The sequence below is a fragment of the Capra hircus genome, chromosome 12 (assembly GCF_001704415.2).
Source record: "Capra hircus breed San Clemente chromosome 12, ASM170441v1, whole genome shotgun sequence".
Taxonomy (NCBI): Eukaryota; Metazoa; Chordata; class Mammalia; order Artiodactyla; family Bovidae; genus Capra; species Capra hircus.
This window is the reverse complement of record NC_030819.1, coordinates 65200726-65222701: the sequence shown is the minus strand read 5'-3', so window position 1 is coordinate 65222701 and position 21976 is coordinate 65200726. Positions and strand designations below refer to the sequence as shown.

General features: G+C 46.2%; 1 protein-coding gene across 3 annotated transcripts in view; it reads right to left on the bottom strand.

The window, feature by feature from the left end:
- ATP7B (ATPase copper transporting beta) overlaps positions 1–21976 on the bottom strand; it is a 76571-nt gene that overhangs the window by 46269 nt on the left and 8326 nt on the right. Inside the window, exon 1 of one of the 3 annotated variants that reach the window (XM_018056699.1) lies at positions 4506–5241. The exons of 1 other annotated variant lie outside the window; for it this stretch is intronic. In XM_018056699.1, coding sequence (XP_017912188.1) covers positions 4506–4742 — 237 coding nt within the window. In that variant the 5' untranslated portion in view covers positions 4743–5241. Of the gene's footprint in view, positions 1–4505; positions 5242–21976 lie in introns of those variants that run through there. One more of the 3 variants, XM_018056698.1, reaches the window with a different exon arrangement.

Sequence of the window (21976 nt, the reverse complement as noted above, 5' to 3'; positions counted from 1 at the left end):
ACAGCAGCATTATTTACAATGACAGACATGGAAACAACCTCAGTGCTCACCAGCAGCTGAATGGATATAGTAAGTGTGGGATACATACGGGATGGAAAATTAGTTAGCCAGCAAAAACGAAATCCCACCATTTGTGACAACGCGAATGGATCTTGAAAGCGTTATTCTAAATGAGAGAGACAAATACTGTATGATCTCACTCACATGCAGAATCTAAAACAAAAAGAAAAAGAGAAAAGAAACTCAGAGAAAGAGGTCAGATTTGTGGTTACATGAGGCAGGGAGCTGGGGGGAGGAGGAATTGGATGAAGGCGGTCAAAGATGCAAACTACTAGTTACAAGATAAGTCCCAGGGATGCAATGTACAGCACCATGGCTGTAGTTGGCAGGGCTTCCCAGGTGGCCCAGACAGAAAAGAAAGGCCACCACTACTGTATAGTACGTACAAAAGTTACTATGAGGGTAAATCTTGAGTTCTTATCACAAGAAAAAAAATTTTTCCCTTTTTTTTTTTAATAAAAAGAAGAGAGATGATGGATGTCACTAAACATTGTGGATGCTCATGTCACAATACAAGTCAAATCATTATGCTATATACCTTAAACTTATACCCAGCACTAATACATCAATTATGTCTCAATAAAACCAAGAGAGAAAAGAATGAGGGGAGAAAATAATAATAAAACGCAAAAGTAAATCAGCTGTCACTTTTCACCCAACAGGCTGGAAAAAAAATTTAAAGTTTGACGATATAGTAAGAAAGAGAATTGGGAAAAAGAATTCTCAACTACTAGTGGTAGAAAAATAAACATACACAACCTTTTTGGGAGGAATTAAGCACTATTTGTCAAAATATCAAGTGCCCCTGTCCCAGTACTTCTGGGAATTTCATCATATAGACCCATAGGGCCATGAAAATGTCCGTTTCTATACTCCATACTGAAATATGGCAACCATCTAAATATTCTTCTGCAGAGAACAGTTTACATAAAGTGTCCATCCAAAAGAATTTTATGCAGTTTTTTTTAAAAGGTGAATTTACATGTATTGCCATGGAAATCTATCCATGATAGATTAAAGGGGAGAAAAGCTGTAAAACTGTATAAGAGCATATACTATATCCTATTTTTCTAGAGGAAGAAAACCACACTCTTATACTTTGTTACTGATGTTTATATCCTGTAGATACTAATTTTAGGAAAAAATTAAGAAAATAAAATGACACGTTCCCTAGAAAAGTGCGTACCACTGTAGTACTGCTATCGGCGATTCCATGACAATTTGTTAGTGACTTCTTTAAGTGACTGGATCACCCACTTCATCCATTTTTTTCCCTTTATTTAGCTGGGATATACCTGTGCCAGCTGGGTTGTCTTGGTTTCATGTAAGCAAGAAAAACAAAACAAAAAAACCAGCCTGACCACCTCTCACCCAGCACAGAATCCTGTATGTTGGGACCTCCCTGGTGGTCCTGTGGTTAAGGCTTCACCTTCCAGTGAGGGGCGTGCACCCTCAGTCCCTAGTCGGGGAGCAAAAATCTCACATGACTTGTGACCAAAAAACCCAAAATATAAAACTGAAGCAATATTGTAACAAATTCAACAGACTTAAAAAAAAATCCACAGGTTAAAAAATAAAAAAAAATCCTTAAAAACAAAAAGAATCCCGTAGGTTGCTTTCTAAAATGGTCAGGCCCACAACCCAACACCCTCATCACAGTCGTCGAGTTCAGTGTTTGCAACATCACTCCTTTCTCCTGCCACAGAAATCCACTTCCGGTTCGTGTATTTGTTGAGTCAAGAGTTCGCTCACCGTAACCTAATACACTGTCAGATATGGAAGAGAAAGACGAGCAACGCAGCGGCCAAGCTTGGCCACAGGCAAGGAGTAAGGCGGCTGGGCGGGCAGATCTGAGTGCCAAGGGGAATTCCCACCACCCTCCAGCTGGAATGAGGGCCAGGAGCCTGTACTTTCCACAGCTCCTCAGTGGGGTTCTCAGAGGCAGGAGCCTGTTCCTTTCCAGGCGACTGTCCTGGGCCTGAGAGGAAGCAAAGACCCGGGGAGGCCTGCGGACACGCGGCTAGGACAGCCAGGCCAGGGCGCCGAGACCGCCTTCTCCTTCTTGGTGCGCATGCTCCTGAAGGGGTGGCTGTGCCTATGGCGGGGCACTCGAGAACCTCCCCTCACACAGTCTGCTCACACCAGCGAGAGGAGGCGCTAACAAAGTGGAGGCAGGGGTGGCCCCTCCAGGCTCGGTTCTGACCAGTTATGCCTTTGCAAAACACAGAAGAAACCAAGGGTTTGCTCAACATGTCTTCATTTTACATTGTACAGAACGTACTCTATCTACACTTTACAAGAAACGTAAAAAGTACACAAATCCACTAACTACGAACACAGTTTTGAAATGCTTTCTTGAGAGCAGCTACCTGCATCTTTTGTGAACCATGCACTGCCCGAAAGGTAACTTTTTGTTCACTCTATGTTAGCACTCTTCAACACTCAGAAGAAGATAGGGTTTTCAAACCCTATCTCACCCTGCATGTTAATACTTCCCTGTCCCAACAAAAAAGCAAGGGGCCTGTCCTCAGACAGACCTGGGATTCAACCCTTCAGACGGATTATCTAACCTCTTGATCTCAGCTTTTCTGTCTGCTAAAAGAGGAGGAGGATGACATGGAGGTGACAAGTCCCTTCCAGTACACCAAGTACTGAATAAGTTATCTCAAGTAGATCCAGAGTTTGATTTATAACAGACTTTGAGTCAATACACCGTTAACAGCGAACCAGTACTCAACTGTAATTGACGTTTACTTTGGGTTTTTAACCATCATAAACCTACTACAAATTTCCCCCATTTGGGGATAGTTAATTCAAATTATATTACGTATAAATATGTCCCACGGATAGAAGAACCTGGCGGGCTAGAGTCCAAGGGGTCACAAAAGAGTCTTAGTGACTAAACAACAAATACACGTTTATATATATATATATATATATATATATATATATACACATATATATATATATCTGTATTTCCACAAAATATTAAGGATAAAAAATACAAGGTATGTAATACTTTTGTACACATACACAAACTCACATATGTTCATATGTGTAGTGGCAAAATGGCTGAAGCATACAGCTGCTTTAAGTCTTTATAGTTTTCTATATTCCGCTGCTTCATGTTAAATTTGCTGTGCATAATAAACAGGTGTTAACTTTTATAATCAGAGCTTCAGGGAAAAAAAAAAAAAAAGCTGCAACTGTGCTCAGACACATTAACTGGCCAACACAGTTCCACCAGACATTCAAAGTGCACCAAACACATCTCCAGAGTTAGGAATCCCACTGAAGATCATTTTGGTAGGGACAATACCATTGTGAGTGTATATAGTCCTCGACAAGGTGCTTTCACAACCCAGGGAGGCAAGACTTCTCATCCCAGGAATCTGGAGTTGGAGCAGTCCAAGCTCACCTGCCAGATCCCACAGCCCAGTAAGGGTACAGACCCTAACCTGACTCTCGCAGCCACAGACTCCACCCTGGCCTCTAGCCTGGCCCTCCTGAAGGGCTCCCGAGTCAGGTTCTGGTTATTTCCCCAGTCACATGAGGTTAGAAGTGGCCATCAAAAGTCATTAGACTATTTCCCATTCAAATATCTCAGACATAAGTTGAATTTTGTCAAGTAGTAGTCTGAACACTTTAAAGAAAAGCTCTTAAGCATTTTACAAAAAAAAAAAAAAATTATATCTTCCTGTCTTACAACGTTCAACTAGAAATATGAAAGTTGACTGTGTACGTTCATAAATCTTCAATGTACACAAACCTCTTTCATTTCAAAAATCTCAACTTACAATATCTCCTTTAGTTTTACAGACTTTTTAAACACCACCAGAAGAAACAAAGATAACTCCTAAAGGAGCAAAAGACATATGAAATCTTCCCATTATGTCTACGTAGTAGCATTTTTTCCCCATCTACTCGTGGCAATGAGAAGAACCCCACACAGACCACCTGCACCACCTGGAAATACCACTGAAGCACCACTTTTACAAAACATTAGTCACACTGCCCTGCTTTTGAATGTGACCTGACGTTTGGGTTAACAAAACTTCCATTTGTTTAAGAGCAGGTTCACTTGGCAGCAACATTTTCAAAATGCTTATTTAGTTGAAATGTGAAGATTAACACAAGAAGGTACACGTGTTAAAAATAAATAAAAAGAGGGAGAAGATCCATTTCTGTCTGATTTGCATTTTGAGAAACTTGTTCACCACAGAGGCTTAAAAAAAAATCCTGAAAGTAAGGAGCAACAAAACCCAAGCTTTATCCACCGTGGACTTAATCTCTGGAAAGTTCCCCTGGGCTCCTGGCTCACTCCATACCCCAGAGCCACTCTACTGGCCCCTCTGATGTAAGACAAGCAGGAAATCTCCATCTATAACCTGGAACTTTTATAAGAAGCCCTCCTGGCTTGTCAGCCCTTCTGCAACACCACTCACCTGCTTGGAACTGATCTCTTCCGATCCATTCAAAACCTTCTGTGAAAATTCTCCTTCCTCTGATGGGGGAGGGCATTCCTCCTCTGAAATCACCGGCCTGCTGGAGCCCCCGGTCCCAGGGCTCCTCTTGAAGGACCATTGTTTGTGGACAGTCAGCAGGGTCACCTGTGGGTCACCCAGAGTCGCCAGGGAGGATGGCTCGGGGTTCCCGGGGGTCTGGTCCCCAGCTCTCTCCATTGCCGCGTTCACGCCTTTACCTCGCAGTTCACCTTCTCTGGGCTATTTGATCGTGTCACAAGAAAATGCTCCAAAAGCGTCCTCCTAACCAGCAGAGGGGAGGTACCTGCTGTGTCAAGTCGGGCAGGTTTCCCTCTGCCCCTGGGCCAGCCCAGGAGTGGCTGCCAGCCAAGCCTCCGCGAACTCGGGCAGGCTGCACACCGCTGTATGTATATTTGCTCTTGTTGATCTACCGCACTCAAACCAACTGGCATCCTCTTACTCATCACATTGCATTCGGCACTGGGGATCTTTGCACACAGCCCCACACGCGCCCAGGGCTGCGTGTACGGGGGCCCAGGGCCGGGAGTGATCTCCCTACACCCAGCCGTTTCCTCTTGGCCCCGTGCGCTCCCAGGAGTCCAGCCTGGAGGCAGGGGCGAAATATCACTTCCTTTTATTACCAAGCTCAGAGCGCTTTCTTGGAACAACTTCAGCTGCCTCTTCCACAGCTCCTGGGTGCAGCTCACTAGGGGAGAAAAGTATTTTCCAGGCCACATGACTTGCATTTTCAAGAAGGTGTAAGAGAAATCCGTGCTTCCTGCAGCTTTGTTCTCCCTGGGACCAACGGCTTGGTTTCTGGACGAACTGACTGCAGGAACTCACCAGGAACAGGGCTCATCCGTGTTTTATATGGGGCAGAACAGTTGCGAACTAAGACACAATTCAGGCATCTCAGGCTACCCGCCGTTCCTCAGGAGGATTAAGAGAAAGACATACAGGACAGTGGGGTAATCTGGGTGGCCTCCCGCTCTGTTGGGTGGCCCTGCTTCCCTTCCCACCCCTCACCCCCCACTCCCCCCGCCCAGAGACAGGAAGGAGGCGACCTCATTCCCCATAGGAGGAACAGCTCCACCAGCCACTAATCCTGGCAACACCTCCTGCTGCAAGTATGCAAGTGCGTGCGGAGTGTCCACGCTAAGGACGGATTCAAGTCAGTTTGGTAAAACTCTGGGTCCCGGCTTAATTCACCCCCTCTGCTGTATGTGCCCTCGGGAGGAAGAGGGGGTCACAGGGGCCTGCACCCCATGAGGGCATTTAGAAACACAACCCCATTGGCTCAAGGTCACTGAGGACTCTGCCTCTTCATGGGTTGCCTGCAATCCCCCTCCTCCCCTATTAAAACCGCCATCGCTGCCCCAGGAACTCCAGATTCTTCCTCTGCTTCTGCCCTTGTTTAGTCCTCTGAGAAACTACTTGTTTGCTTCCATTTCTGAAACACGCTCGAGGCGGTCGATTCCCAGCTGTGTCTGGGTTGGCTTCTTATCTCCCATGTGCTCGAAAAAGCATCTAACTTGACCTCCAAGAAATGCCATTTAAATCAGAGTGCCAACAAGGAAGGCCAACAAGGGCCTCAGGCCCCAAAGCCACGCAGGAGTCTGTGCAGATGAGCCTGGTGGGTCTGTGATCACGCAAATCCTGCTTCCTTACCTGTGGCTTCCATGTTTCCAGATAGGATCTGTCAGGAGCCATATATGCCTGCCCATTTCCTCTACTAGGCACTGTAAATGGATTTCCATCTATCTCTTTGAGCATCAGATTTTAAAAGGTTTTTTTTTTTTTTTTTTAACCATTTTGGGTGGAAATTCTCCCCAAAGGTCATTTATCTTTCTGTTATTTTTTTCAAATATGAGTTACTACTCATAGTTGAACTTGAACTTTTCCTTGGTGGTATAGGACCATGATCTGTTTCTGTGCTGTAGCTATGAACAGCTGTCAGCCTCGTATGTCCCAAGTGCTTCTGAATAGTCCATCCTGTTAGCACCATGAGCTATGGGAAATCTGAAATACTTTACCGTAAAATTATTTTCCTTCTCCTAAATGGTCACTCAGACCTAGAACACAGCCAGAAAAAGGAGGCTCGGCCAGACTGGGCTGCAAAGGTAGGAAGTTTAGACTTTGTCCTGTGGACGGTGGAGAACACCAGTTTTGAAGCAGAGGACTAACACGGTTACATTTTGTGATTTAGAAACAGTCTGGGCAGGCCTGAGAACTCGGAGGTGGGGGCGGGGATTACAGGGTTACAAGGAGCAGAGAAAATGAATAGCAGAGTGGGATTAACAGCAGAGGAGGCCCTCGGGCTCCATCATCAAGAGATCACAGCAGGTGACACAAGAGGGGACCTGATGACACTTCCAGTTTGGCAGAGAGGAGGGGGAACAGGGCGGGGCGGGGGAGGGCAGTTCTGGGGATGGGGATGGTTGGATTCACCCTTGTTCCCAGAGATTCTAAGGGACCAGTGAAACTGCAGGGACATGAGCCACACTCCCAGCCTAGAGAATCAAATCCAAAATCCTCTTTCTGGTACCTTCCTCCTTCCTCACACCTGAGCCCTTGGTCCACCCCCCTCCCCATCTAATCCTCCTTATCCTTTAAGTCCTGCCTCTCAGGGGAGTCGTCTCCGCCCAGCCTGGGGCTCTCCCTTATCTGAGTTCCAGTATCACTGAAGCCAACACCACAGACTTGCCAGGTATTACTGGGGAACCAGTCTGCTCCCAACACTGAAATTGCTCTCAGCTAAGTCAGTACTTAGCCAAGCATGCACTCAGCACCAGGAAACATGTAAGCTCCTGGAAGGCAAGGTCCTTACATCTTATCTGCCCACAGATGTAAGGAGGTGATGAACAAACATCAGATGTGAAATAAATACTGAGCTGGACTGCGTGCTGCAGTCCTTGGGGTCGCAAAGAATCGGACCTGACTGAGCGACTGAACTGAACTGAGCTGGACTACAGACAGATGGGAATGTGCTCTGTCCCTGCACTGTCATGGAGTTTTTTGTTCCCCTCGTCACGATACAAGGGCAAACTCCATTCAGTTCAGTTCAGTTCAGTCGGTCATTCGTGTCCGACTCTTTGCGACCCCATGGATTGAAGCACGCCAGGCCTCCCTGTCTATCATCAACTCCCAGAGTTTACTCAGACTCACGTCCATCAAGTCGGTGATGCCATCCGGCCATCTCATCCTCTGTCGTCCCCTTCTCCTCCCGCCTTCACTCTATTAGCATTCTCCTTCAAACTCCTGCCTACTCCATCTAGAATCACTGGTCTTCACATGTCTCCCTGCACTAAAATATTTTTAGCCTCCTGCCTGTACAAATTTTATCAGCAACTTTACAAAATAAAATGCATCCTGTAACACGGAAACATACACGTTACCACAGTAAAAGAGATAGCCCATGGGAATTTGTTGTATGACTCAGGGAACTCAAACTGGGGCTCTGTAACAACCTAGAGGGGTGGGATGGGTTGGGAAGTTCAAGAGGGAGGGGACATAGGTCTACCTATGGCTGATTTTTTTCCAGTGGTCATGTATGTATGTGAGAGTTGGACTGTGAAGAAAGCTGAGTGCCGAAGAATTGATGCTTTTGAAGTGTGGTGTTGGAGAAGACTCTTGAGAGTCCCTTGGACTGCAAGGAGATCCAACAAGTCCATTCTGAAGGAGATCAGTCCTGGTTGTTCTTTGGAAGGAATGATGCTCAAGCTGAAACTCCAGTACTTTGGCCACCTCAAGCGAAGAGTTGACTCATTGGAAAAGACTTTGATGCTGGGAAGGATTGGGGGCAGGAGGAGAAGGGGACAACAGAGGATGAGATGGCTGGATGGCATCACTGACTCGATGGACGTGAGTCTGAGTGAACTCCGGGAGTTGGTGATGGACAGGGAGGCCTGGCGTGCTGCGATTCATGGGGTCACAAAGAGTCAGACACGACTGAGCGACTGAACTGAACTGATGGCTGATTCATGTAGATGTGTGGCAGAAACCAACACAGTATTGTAAAGCAATTACCCTTAAATTAAAAATAAATAAATTTAGTTATATTCAAGAATGCATCTCTTTTCTGTATAGAAAGGAAAACCCCTTGGTGTCCAAACAAGCCTATTTTTATGAGAGGCAGATGGGGCAGCTCGTGTTTCCATGATCCTCTGGGACAAAGGACCCCGCTTGGAGGAGGTGCATCTGGCTCACCTATTTCAGCCCTCACCAAGATTACCAGCTCCACCCAGGGGAGGTTTCTCAGAAAGAACATTGGGCCAGTCCTCCCAAGGCTGGCAGAGGAGCCAGGATCCCATGACGGGACAGGACAGAACCTGACACTAAGCTGCACACTGGGAATCAGTGGCCTGGAAGTTTCCCATACACGGCAGAGGCCGAACAGGAACAGAGGAAGGTGAGTCGGCACCAGACATTTAAGTGCTTCATGCAAAGGAAGACAGACACTTTCTGCCCTCGGGAGTTTATTAGCAAGTTAGGAGAGAAGACCAGGGCGGACGGCACTCAAGTAGAAAGAAACACTCCGACTTGAGGAGCCGGTGGACTTGCAAAGGGGGAGGTGTCAGCTCATATGGGGAACTGGCCATTCCCAGACTGAAACAACACTGAGTGACTTTTACACTAGCTTATGTGCAGGACTTCCCAGGGAGTTCTTCGTGCTAAAGAACCTGCCTGCCAATACAGGAGATGCGGGTTCGATCCCTGGGTGAGGAAGATCCCTTGGAGGAGAGCGTGGCGACCCACTCCAGTATTCTTGCCTGGAGAATCCCATGGACAGAGGAGCCTGGTGGTCTATGGACAGAAGAGGCTATGGGGTCCCAAAGAGTCAGACGTGACTGAAGGGACTTAGCACATGAGCAGGATATGAAACAAAACCCACAAAACACCACCTCAAAGCTCACTGGAGGGAATGCTCTTCAACAAAACTGCATGTGGCTGAACAGCCCAGAGTGAAAAAAAAAATCACTGTAGTTCTAAAGAGACTGGATGGAGCCCAAAAGAGAAACACTGAGATGCTATCAAAGAGCCAAAACCAACCTTTCGACCCCACAGTTAGTCACATGTACCTTCAACTTGCTTGGCTGCCCTCCTTATCTAGGGCCAATGCTGCTCACTTCTAAGGTCCTACTGACTCCAGGTCCGTCTCCTTGGAGCTGAACAAGGATGAGATACAACACACCAGGCTGCCTGGCCACGCTCTGATTCCTGACCACTAACCTGGAGAAGCCTTGGTGCCCCCAGCAGTCAAGCTCCATCTCCCTGGTCCTCCTCCTCACTCTCCTCCCTGCTTCTCAGACCTCCATCCCACCCAGCACCCTCCACCCCCAAGGATAAGCCCACTCCTGCTTCCCAAAACAAAGGATCAGAAAAGAACTTGCAAACATCTCAACCACCCACCCACCTACTTAGAGCCTTCCCTGCAGTCAATCCTAAAGGAAATCAACCCTGAATATTCATTGGAAGGACTGACGCTGAAGCCAATCCTTTGGCCACCTGATGCAAAGAGCCGACTCTTTGGAAACGACCCTGATGCTGGGAAAGATTGGGGCAGGAGGAGAAGGGGACGGCAGAGGATGAGATGGTTGGATAGCATCACCAACTCAATGGAAATCAGTTTGAGCAAACTCAGGGAGACAGTGAAGGACAGGGAAGCCTGGTGTGCTGCAGTCCATGGGGTTGCAAAGAGCCGGACACAACTGAGCGACCAAAAGCAACTCTTCTCACTGTCCCCGAGGTCAGTCACCAGGTACCCACAGCTCCCGGTTGTCCTCCTACCCACTGGCGACTCCTCTGCAGAGTTCTTCACAAGAAACTAGTCCTCAAACCTCTGAGGGCTGGAGTGGCTCCCAGCTCAGACCTTGGATCCCTTCCCAGTCTATACTACTTGGTGATTTCATTTAGCACAGCAGAAATACCACCTGTAGCCAGTAACTCCCAAACTACACACGTACGGACCTAAAAGCTTAACCAGTTTCTCCTGTTGGATATTCCATATGCACTCAAACATTAACTTGTCTAAAACTGAGCTGTCTAAACAGAAAAAAATGTCACCTGCCATTCCAGTTCAACGGGGATCAAGCCATCAGCCACTGCAGTTGCAAAGCCTCCCAAGAGAGCACACTAACGGGAATTCAGAATGGAGAAAAACAGGAAACATTCCGTGCTTTGGTCCTGAGATAGTTAAGATGCATATCTAGGGAAAAATTTCAATGACTCCCTGCGTGTGTCCAGTTCTTTGTGATCCCATGGACTATAGCCCTCCAGGCTCCTCTGTCCTCGGGATTCTGCAGGCAAGAACACTGGAGTGAGCTGCCATGTCCTCCCCTCCAGGCAGTCTTCCTGGCCCAGGGATGGAACCCACACCTCTTACATCTCCTGCGCTGGCAGGCAGATTCTTTACCACTAGCGCCACCTGGGAATTCTAGATCCGTGCACCATCTCAGACAAAGGAAAGCACTAAAATCATTAACTTGAGAAGTCTGTTCTTTGTGATATGCCGTGATCTTTCTATGTTTGATTACACGTTTGTTTGTGTTTCCCAGCAAAAAATTCATACATGTACCCTGGCTCCTCCCTTGCCTCTTTGGAACAGTTTCTCAGAGCAATCTAAAGACTGTCTCCTGGTCTACAGAATTCAATATGGTCCCTGAATAACACTGAAATTCGGTGCTCTCGTGGGTCGCATTTTTTTTAGTTCTCATGCCCCTTCCCTGCTTCTTCCAGTCCTTCCCACCTTAGTAAAAGGCAACTCTTCCTTCCACTCACCCAGGAAAAAAAATCTTGGATTCATCCTTGCTGAGAATCGTCTCTTCCTTTCAAACTCACATATCCTGTCAATTCTATCTCAAATACATCCGGCATCCAACCACTTCTCAGCACCCCCATGACGACACGGTCCAGGCCACTAGCACATCTCACCTGCATTATTAATACAATCGTAGGGCCCTCTTGGTCTCTCCTCTTACCTCCTAAAGTCTATTCGTGAAACAAACGCCAGAGGAATCTTCTTAAAGGGGACATCAGAGGATGCTATGTCACTTCAGTCATGTCCAACTCTTTGCGACACTGTAGCCCGCCAGGCTCCTCTGTCCATGGGATTCTCCAGGCAAGAATAACAGGAGTGGGTTGCCATTCTCTTGATGAGGTTCCCCTAAAAGCCCTGCAGGGGGTTTCCACGTATTTACAAGAAAGGAGAAACCTAAAATCCTTATAGTCAGCCTATCCTCACACCCCTCTCTCCTCAGCCAAGACCACTTTTGAGATGCGGCTGGTCCTGGACCAAAGCAAGGCCGGCTCCTGCCCAGGGCCTTTGTCCCTGACTGCTGCTCCTGGCTTACAAATATGCTGTGCTGTGCTTAGTCGTGCAGTCGTGTCCGACTCTTTGCAACCCCACGGACTATGGCCTGCCAGGCTTCTCTGTCCATGAGATTCTCCAGGGAAGAATACCGGAGTGGGTTGCCATGCCCTCCTCCAGGGGATCGTCCCGACCCAGGGATCGAACCCACATCTCCCGCATTGCAGGCTGATTCTTTACCAGCTGAGCCACCAGGGAATCCCAAGAATACTGGAGTAGGTAGCCTATCCCTTCTGCAGCGGATCTCCCCGACCCAGGAATTGAACCGGGGTCTCCTGCACTGCAGGTGGATTCTTTACCAACTCAGCTACCAGGGAAGCCCAAACCCAACAGCCTGCAACCCGCTGACTCACGTCCTCGCCTTCTAATGTCCCTGCTCAAAGGTCACCTTCTCAGGGGCTTCCTCAGTTCCCTTGGGTACAGTTTCAAACATTCCCACTTCCTATGGTCCTTTCCTACTTATTTTTCTCCAGAGGACTCAACTACTGCCTGATATAACAACATATATTTTACTGACTTGTTTACTTGTCTCCCTAGGTAGGATATAAGTTTCACAAGGGTGGAAACTGTCTGTCTTCTTCACTCAGCACTGTATTCCCAGCACAAAAACAGTGCGTCTATTTTAAAGTTTCTCAGTAACTATTTGTTGAGTGAATTACAGAGAGTACTAAAAACAGCTTACTTTATTTGCTTGCTACCAAACACTGACTGCTAAACTTTCAGTCAACATTCAGAAAGTGCCCCATGCAAAGCTGGCTCTCTCCTTCACTCACCCATTCCTCTCCCCTCCAAGCCAGCAGTCTAAGCTCAGATATCACTGTTAGAAAAAAATAACAAGTGCCCAACGCAGTCATTTGCCCCCGACTCCTGCAAATCAAGGCTTAACTGTAGTTTCAACCCCTCTCAAAAAGGTGACCTATAAAAGGGTCAATCTGAAACTTCCTAACCAAAATTAGTGAGGTCACCTGCAAGATAAAGAGGGGGTTCCCTGCACAGGAACAGAGACAGAGAGGTAGGGAAGTGACAGCACTGACGCCCCTGTGGACAAAGCCCGGGGGAGAAGGGGAGGGTGGAATGAATGGGAGATTGGGACCAACAGAGATACACGACCATGTGTAAAACACGTAGTTAGTAGGAAGCTGCTGTATAGCGCAGGGAGCTCAGCTCGGTGCTCTGTGACAACCTAGAGCGGGTGGGCGTTGGGGGTGGGAAGAAGGCTCAAGAGGGAGGGGATATATGTATACACATAGCTGACTCACGCTGTTGTACAGCAGAAACTAACACATTTTAAAACAATTATACTCTAACTGGAAAAAAAAAAAAAAGACCTCATTTTAGAGCAAATATTCTTATAGTTAAAAGATCCCTGCCCCCCAAAAGATGTCCTAGTCCCAAATAATCTCCTCTTTTTTGTGCTAATACCTTCACTGCCCACCCGTCCACCTGTAAGAGCCTTCCGTTTTATTTGTCTGCTCCTTGGAGGGCACTGCCAGTGCCGGGTGAGATGCTGCCAAACCCTCGTGCTCCTGCTCAGTCGCGGCTGACTCTCTGCAACTCTATGGATCATGGTCGTGCCAGGCTCCTCCGTCCATGGGATTCTCCAGGCAAGCATACTGCAGTGGGCTGCCATTTCCTTCTCCGGGGGATCTTCCCAACCCAGGGATCAAACCCGAGTCTCTTGTGTCTCCTGCATGGGCAGGTGGATTCTTTACCACTGCGCCACCTGGGAAGCCCAGTACCAAGCAAGATAGACTTTAAAGCAAAGACTGCTATCAGAAAAAAAAGGGACATTTTATAATAATAAAAGTCAATCTGCCAGGAAGATAGAAAAGTCATAAACATATGCATCTAATAACAGAATACAAATATAGATGAACCAAGAACTGACAGAAATGGAAAGAAAGATAATTCAACAGCATCAGCTGGATACTTCAATATCCACTGTTTATAATGGACAAAAAAAAACTAGGCAGAAGATCAAGCAGAAAACGTGTGATACTGTTGTCTTATAATAAGACATACGTATTTGGTCTCCATTCCCTCTGGCACAGAGGTCCTAAAACTCTTGGAATTTCCAAAGTAAGTGCTAGAAAAATGAAAAGGGTGTCTTTTGTCACAGCTAGAGAGGTGACTTCTAAAAGACCCAAGGATAGGGGATGGTTGCCAGGGGAACCAGGAGGTGATTACAGGGTTCAAACATTTAGTCCCATCGAACACTCTGGGGAGGGTGGAGTGGCTGGAGATCAAGTTCAACCACTGACAGCCAATGATTTAAGCATTCGTGCCTCCATAACAACCCAAGGACTGGTTTTCCAGACTTTCCAGGCTGGTGACCACATGAAGACTTGTGGAGAATGGCGTGACTGGAGACCACGGAAGCTCTGTGGCCCTTCCCACACGATTTGCCGAATGCACCTCTGTCTTCCTGCAGTTCCTGAGTTGCATCCTTTTGTAACACACTGCTAACCTAGTAGATAAATGTTTCTGAGTTGTGGGCCTGCTTAGCAAATGAAACCCTAAGAAGCACAGGTGACAGCCTGGACTTGTGACTGGTGTCTGAAGTGGAAGGGCAAAGGCGCCCGTCTTGCAGGACTGAGCCTTTAACCCACAGCAGCTGATGCTCTCTCCAGATAGACACTATCCCAAATGCGTTGAGTTGTAGGACACCCACTGGTGCCCGGGAACTGTTTGGTGTAGGAGGAAGAAAACACACACTGAAATTGGTATCAGGCCCACAAGAGAGAAAACATGAAGAGCTAACATACCTCCAGGACCCTCCTCCCAACAACAGGATAATATTCATTCTTTTCAGGTACACATGGAACAGTCTCTAGGCTTCACCACATGCTAGGCCATTAAACAAACCTCAGTTCACTTAAAATAACAGAAATGACACAAAGTATGACCTCTGACAACAATGGAATCAGAAACCAGTAACAGAAAGAATTTGGGGACATTTACAAATACATGGAAATTAAACAACACACTCCGAAATAACCAAAGGGTCAAAGAAGAAATCATCAGGAGATTAGGAAATATTTTGAGATGAATGAAAATGAAGACACAACACACAATAAGACAAAACATATGGGATGCAGGTAAGGCAGTGCTTACAGAGAAACTTACAGCTGTGAACTTCTCCATTAAGAAAGAAGGATCTCAACTCAATCATCTAAATTTCTGCCTAATATAGTGGAAAAGAAAGACGAAACCTAAAGCAAGCTGAAGGGAGGTGTATCAGTGTCCTATGAGGCAACAAAATACCACCCACTGAGTATTAGAAATTTCATCTCTCACAGCTCTTGAGGCTAGAAGTCAAGATTTTCCTTTTTGGGACTCTGAAGAAGCTCTTCCACATCTCTCTCCTACCTCCTGGTGGATGCTGGCAAGCTTTAGCATTTCTTGGTTTATGGAAGCATCACTCCAATCTGTCTCTGTAACCACACGGCCTCCTCTTCTCTGTGTGCTCACATGGTGTCCTTATACCAACATCAGTGACTGGACTCAGGGCCCACTATAATGCAGTAGGGGGGCTCTCCCTGGTGGCTCAGATGGTAAAGAATCTGCCTGCAATGCAGGAGACGTGGGTCCGATCCCAGGTTGGGAAGATACCCTGGAAAAGGAAATGGCAACCCACTGCAGTATTCTTGCCTGGAGAATCCCACGGACAGAGGAGCCTGGCGGGCTACAGTGTGTGGAGTCACAAAGAGTCAGACACGACTGAGTGACTAAGCACACACACCCATAATGCAGTAGGACCTCATTTTAATTTAACTGATCAGATCTGCAGAAGATCCTATTTCCATGTAATATCACATTCACAGGTACCAGGACTCAAGACTTCAACATGTCTGTTAGAGAACGCAATTCAACACGCTCAAAAGAAAATAAAAAAGGTTAGAGTGGAATAGCAAAAGACAGAATAGAAAAAGAGAGGAAATTGTCAAAACCAAAAGCTGACTCTTTGAAAAGACCAACAGAATTGACAAAGTTTTAGCTAGAATGATCTATGAAAAAAAGACAGAAGACTAAAATGATTAGAATTAGAAATGAAAGATGATTATTACTTCTCTTACAGAAATAAAGATTATAAAGGAACACCAAGAAACAGCTTTTTGTTGTTGTTCAGTCACTAAGTTGTGTTCGACTGTTTGCAATCCCATGGACTGTGGCGTGTGAGGCTCCTCTGTCCTTCACTATCTCCCAGAGTTAGTTCAAACTCATGTCCATTGAGTCAGTGATGCTATCTAACCATCTCTCTGTTGTCCCCTTCTCCTCCAGCCCTCAATCTTTCCCAGCATCAGGGTCTTTTCCAATGAGTTGGTTCTTTGCATCAGGCGGCCAAAGGATGGGAGCTTCAGCATCAATCCTTTCAATGACTGTTTTGATCTCCTTGCTGTCCAAGGGATGCTCAAGAGTCTTCTCCAACATCACAGTTCAAAAGCATCAATTCTTCAGCACTCAGCCTTCTTTGTGGTTCAACTCTCACATCCATACATGACCACTGGAAAAACCAGAGCATCAACTATATGAACCTTTGTCGGCAAAGTGCTGTCTCTACTTTGCAATACACTGTCTAGGTTTGTCATAGCTTTCCTTCCAAGAAGCAAGCATCTTTTAATTTCACGGCTGCAGTCACCATCCACAGTGATTTTGGAGCCCAAGAAATGAAAATCTGTCACTGCTTCTACTTTTTCCCCTTCTATTTGCCATGGAGTGATGAGACCAGATGCCATGATCTTAGTTTCTTTTTAATATTTTCAAGCCAGCTTTTTCACCAAGAACAACTATATACCAACAAATTAGACAGCTTAAATGAAATGGACAAATTCATAAGAAGACACAAACTACCAAAACTGACTCAAGAAACAGATCCTCTGAACCAGCCTGTAACAAGATACTCAATTAGGAATAATAAAAAATTTCCCGAAAAAGAAAGCTCAAGTTCAGACGGCTTCAAAATTCAATTCCACCAAACACTGGTAAGAAGGGAGCATTTCTCAACTCATTCTGAGACCAGTATTACCCTGATATCAAAACCAGAAAAGACATGATGAGAAAACAAGAAAACAAGAGAAACGAGAAAAAAAATCTAGCATCTCTCATGAATATGGACACAAAATTCCTGTACAAAATAGCAGGTAACCAAATCCAGCAACACAAAAAAAAAGGGCTACAGGCCACGACCACGTAGGATTTGTCCCAGGAATCCAAGTTTGGCTTAACATTCAGAAATGAATTAATGTAATACCCCATTTGGAGCAGGAAACGGCAACCCACTCCAGTATTCTTGCCTAGGAAGTTCCATGGACTGAGGAGCCTGGCAGGCTACAGTCCATGGGGTTGCAGACACAACTTGGTGACCAAACAACAATACATCATATCAACAGAATAAAAAGTAAAAGACACATGGTCGCCTCAATAGACACTGAGAAAACATCTGACCAAATCCAAAATCTTTTCATATAAAAACACTCAAGAAATTAGGAGGTAGAGGGAACTTCCTCAACCTGATAAAGAGCATGAAAAACCCACAGCTAACATCCTACTTCATGGTGAAAGGCTGAAAGCTTTCCCCCTGAGATCAGAAAGAAGACAAAGACTCCATCTATACAAAATGTTCACAACAGGAAAATCTATAGAGACAGAAAGTAGAGTAGAAGTTGCTCAGGCACAGGGGTTGTTGGGGAGATGGGGGGTGATAGCTAGCCTGGGCAGGATTTCTTTCTCAAGTGATGAAAATGTCCCCAAATTGATTGTGAAGATGTTTGCACATACCTGGGAATTTCATGGTATGTGAATCATATCTCAATCAAGCTTTTTTTTTTTTTCTCTGTAGTAGCTGCTACTGCTAAGTCGCTTCAGTCGTGTCCGACTCTGTGTGACCCCATAGACGGCAGCCTACCAGGCTCCCCCGTCCCTGGGATTCTCCAGGCAAGAACACTGGAGTGGGTTGCCATTGCCTTCTCCAATGCATGAAAGTGAAAAGGGAAAGGGAAGTCGCTCAGTCGTGTCCGACTCTTCGCGACCCCATGGACTGCAGCCCACCAGGCTCCTCCGTCCATGGGATTTTCCAGGCAAGAGTGCTGGAGTGGGGTGCCCTCGCCTTCTCCGTTTAATGTAGTAGAGGGACCATTAAAATAAGAATTAGAGAGGATATGCCTTTGACATTCATGGAAGCCTAAACAAAAAAGATTTCGGGAGCATGGTGAGGCAACAGAAGTGGACAGACTGCAGAAACGTACAAAGCTCACCAAGTCTTTCAAGGAGAATGGATAAACCATGCTACCTTCCCAACAGCACACTGCACCGCCGTGGAGCTTAGAAACAGTGTTCTTCTCAGACAAGCTAGCCCCAGAAACCAAACACACTTTAAAATCATTTTGGCAAAGCTCAGAAACAAGCAAAAAACTAAATAATATATCGTTCAGGCATTCATACATGTGATAAGACCACCCCCCCAAAAAAAAGCTGGGTTACAAGAAGCACAAAATTGAGGATGGTAGTTGCCTCTGTAGTGGGTATTTCTCTGGGTGACACACGAAGACAAGGAGGGAATAGCTGAGTTCCCTCAATGCCAAGAAGCCATGGCTTTGATAATTCTCCTGTTCTTGGGTCAGGTGCTCTCTGGTTTATTATGCTTTATAACTATCTATGTATGTGTGCACGTTTATATATCAATGTCTTTTATATTCAATAAACTAATAATAATAAAGGGAAGGTGTTAAAGTGAGTGGAGGCGTGGAAACAAGCAAGTACAGAGGATTCTTCCTCAAAGGCTGAGGAATAGGAGAGAGAGTAGTCCAACAGGCAGCGGGAGGCACGAGGCAAGGAGACTTCAGGGTGAAGGCAGACGGACGGCTTTATAAGGCTGAAGGAGAGAAGCCTGCAGAGAGAGGGAAAGACTAGAGGCGAAGAGAAGACCAAACAAGCCCTGATCAGACCAACAGAGGCTCCAGAGCCAGCAGAGAGGAGGGAAGATGGGAGGACCTTGAAAATGAAGGTGGGCTTCCTGAGACGAGGGATGGGCAAGTGAGCTCCACAAAATCTGGAGGGAAGGCGCAGAGAGACAGGCAGAAAGTTGAAGAAAATCACACGTGGTGGTGTCAGTTTTCTCCAGGTAAGAAGTGTGGTCATTTGTTGAGAATAAGGGAAGACGGACTGAGCAGAGGGCTCGCTGCCGGTGGCGAAGGCTTGAAAGACTGACTCACAGGTTGACTAATAAGACAAAGGCATTTGCAGTCACCATCGAGATGAGAAACAAATTGTCAGGGACACCGGCCACGCGGTTGCCTGAATTTCCGTGGCAATTCTGTGGCTCCGGTGAGGAGCAGAGAGGGCAGTCTGTATGCTGATGCTGGAGCAACAGGATGGAGGGGCAAGAAAGTCCAGCATGCCAGTGAAAGAATGATTCAAACTAAACCAAGAGTCTGTTGGGACAGAGAAAGAGAGGTCAGAGACTCGATAATGGTAATAATAACAACAGACCCATTGATAGACAGCTTTTAAAACGGTTTTTAAAAAGTGTATCTATAATGTTGGCACCACTGGGTTTAGAGGGAAAAAAATGAAGAGATTGGGATAAAATATGACAAAGACGTTAAATGCCGGTTCTCTTCGAATTGCAAGAAAGTATGCCTTAATTCTAAAAACCAACAGCTAGTGCAGCAATAGCAAACAAAGGAAGTTTACCAACAGACTTATGACAGTCATCCTGTTAGAAAAGAAACAACACAACCCTTAGGGAGTCACCTGCACTTAACCCTAAATCAGCAAACAAGACATAATATGTAACCTAACTGCACCTTCAGTCTCTTCCGGGAACATCATGACCTTCAACCAGTCCAGTCTGCAACTAGCTAGGCAGCACTAGGCGGGTAATCTGCCTGACAGACCCCTGCTTTCCCCAATAGGAAGGTGACCTGATCTGAAACAATCGTCTCTTTGCTAGAACAACTAATTCGCTCTGTCTCTCCTATGCCTATACGTCCTCTACCTTGTAAAGCTCCTTGGAGCCCCTTTCTTTCTGTGAAGATAGGAGGCTGACTGATTCGTGAATAATTAAATAAAGCCAATTAGATTTTTTTTTTTTTAATTTGGCTGCACCAAGTTTTACTTGCAGCCTGTGAACTCCTGTTTGCAGCATGTGGGGTCCCTGAGAAGGGATGGAACCCAGGCCCTCCGTACTGCTGCTGCTACTGCTGTTAAGTTGCTTCAGTAGTGTCCAGTTCTGTGCGACCCCATAGACAGCAGCCCACCAGGCTCCCCTGTCCCTGGGATTCTCCAGGCAAGAACACTGGAGCGGGTTGCCATTTGCTTCTCCAATGCATAAAAGTGAAAAGTGAGAGTGAAGTCACTCAGATGTGTCTGACTCTGTGCGACCCCATGGACTGCAGCCCACCAGGCTCCTCCGTCCATGGGATTTTCCAGGCAAGAGTACTGGAGTGGGGTGCCATCGCCTCCTCTGGCCCTCTGTACTAGGAGCCCAGAATCTTAACCACTGGAACACCAGGGAATTCCCCATCAATTAGATCTTTACTCCAGTTCAGTCAGTTCAGTCGCTCAGTTGTGTCCAACTCTTTGTGACACCATGAATCAAAGCACGCTAGGCCTCCCTGTCCATCACCATCTCCCAGAGTTCACTAAGACTCACATCCATCGAGTCCGTGATGCCATCCAGCCATCTCATCCTCGGTCGTCCCCTTCTCCTCCTGCCCCCAATCCCTCCCAGCATCAGAGTCTTTTCCAATGAGTCAACTCTTCTCATGAGGTGGCCAAAGTACTGGAGTTTCAGCTTTAGCATCACTCCTTCCAAAGAAATTCCAGGGCTGATCTCCTTCAGAATGGACTGGTTGGATCTCCTTGCAGTCCAAGGGACTCTCAAGAGTTTTCTCCAACACCACAGTTCAAAAGCATCAATTCTTTGGTGCTCAGCCTTCTTCACAGTCCAACTCTCACATCCATACATGACTACTGGAAAAACCATAGCCTTGACTAGACGGACCTTAGTCGGCAAAGTAATGTCTCTGCTTTTGAATATGCTATCTAGGTTGATTGTAACTTTTCTTCCAAGAAGTAAGCATCTTTTAATTTCATAGCTGCAATCACCATCTGCAGTGATTTTGGAGCCCCCAAAAATAAAGTCTGACACTGTTTCCGCTGTTTCCCCATCTATTTCCCATGAAGTGATGGGACCGGATGCCATGATCTTTGTTTTCTGAATGTTGAGCTTTAAGCCAACTTTTTCACTCTCCTCTTTCTTTCATCAAGAGGCTTTCTAGCTCCTCTTCACTTTCTGCCATAAGGGTGGTGTCATCTACATATCTGAGGTGATTGATATTTCTCCCGGCAATCTTGATTCCAGCTTGTACTTCTTCCAGCCCAGCGTTTCTCATGATGTACTCTGCATATAAGTTAAATATACAGCCTTGACGTACTCCTTTTCCTATTTGGAACCAGTCTGTTGTTCCATGTCCAGTTCTAACAGTTGCTTCCTGACCTGCATACAGATTTCTCAAGAGGCAGGTCAGGTGGTCTGGTATGCCCATCTCTTTCAGAATTTTCCATGGTTTATTGTGATCCACTCAGTCAAAGGCTTTGGAATAGTCAATAAAGCAGAAACAGATGTTTTTCTGGAACTCTCTTGCTTTTTCCATGATCCAGCAGATGCTGGCAATTTGATCTGTGGTTCCTCTGCCTTTTCTAAAACCAGATTGAATATCTGGAAGCTCATGGTTCACGTGTTGCTGAAGCCTGGCTTGGAGAATTTTAAGCATTACTTTGCTAGCGTGTGAGATGAGTGCAATTGTGCGGTAGTTTGAGCATTCTTTGGCATTGCCTTTCTTTGGGATTGGAATGAAAACTGACCTTTTCCAGTCCTGTGGCCACTGCTAAGTTTTCCAAATTTGCTGGCATATTGAGGGCATCACTTTCACAGCATCATCTTTCAGGATGCCATCACCTCCACTAGCTTTGTTCGTAGTGATGCTTTCTAAGGCCCACTTGACTTCACATTCCAGGATGTCTGGCTCTAGGTGAGTGATCACACCATAGTGATTATCTTGGT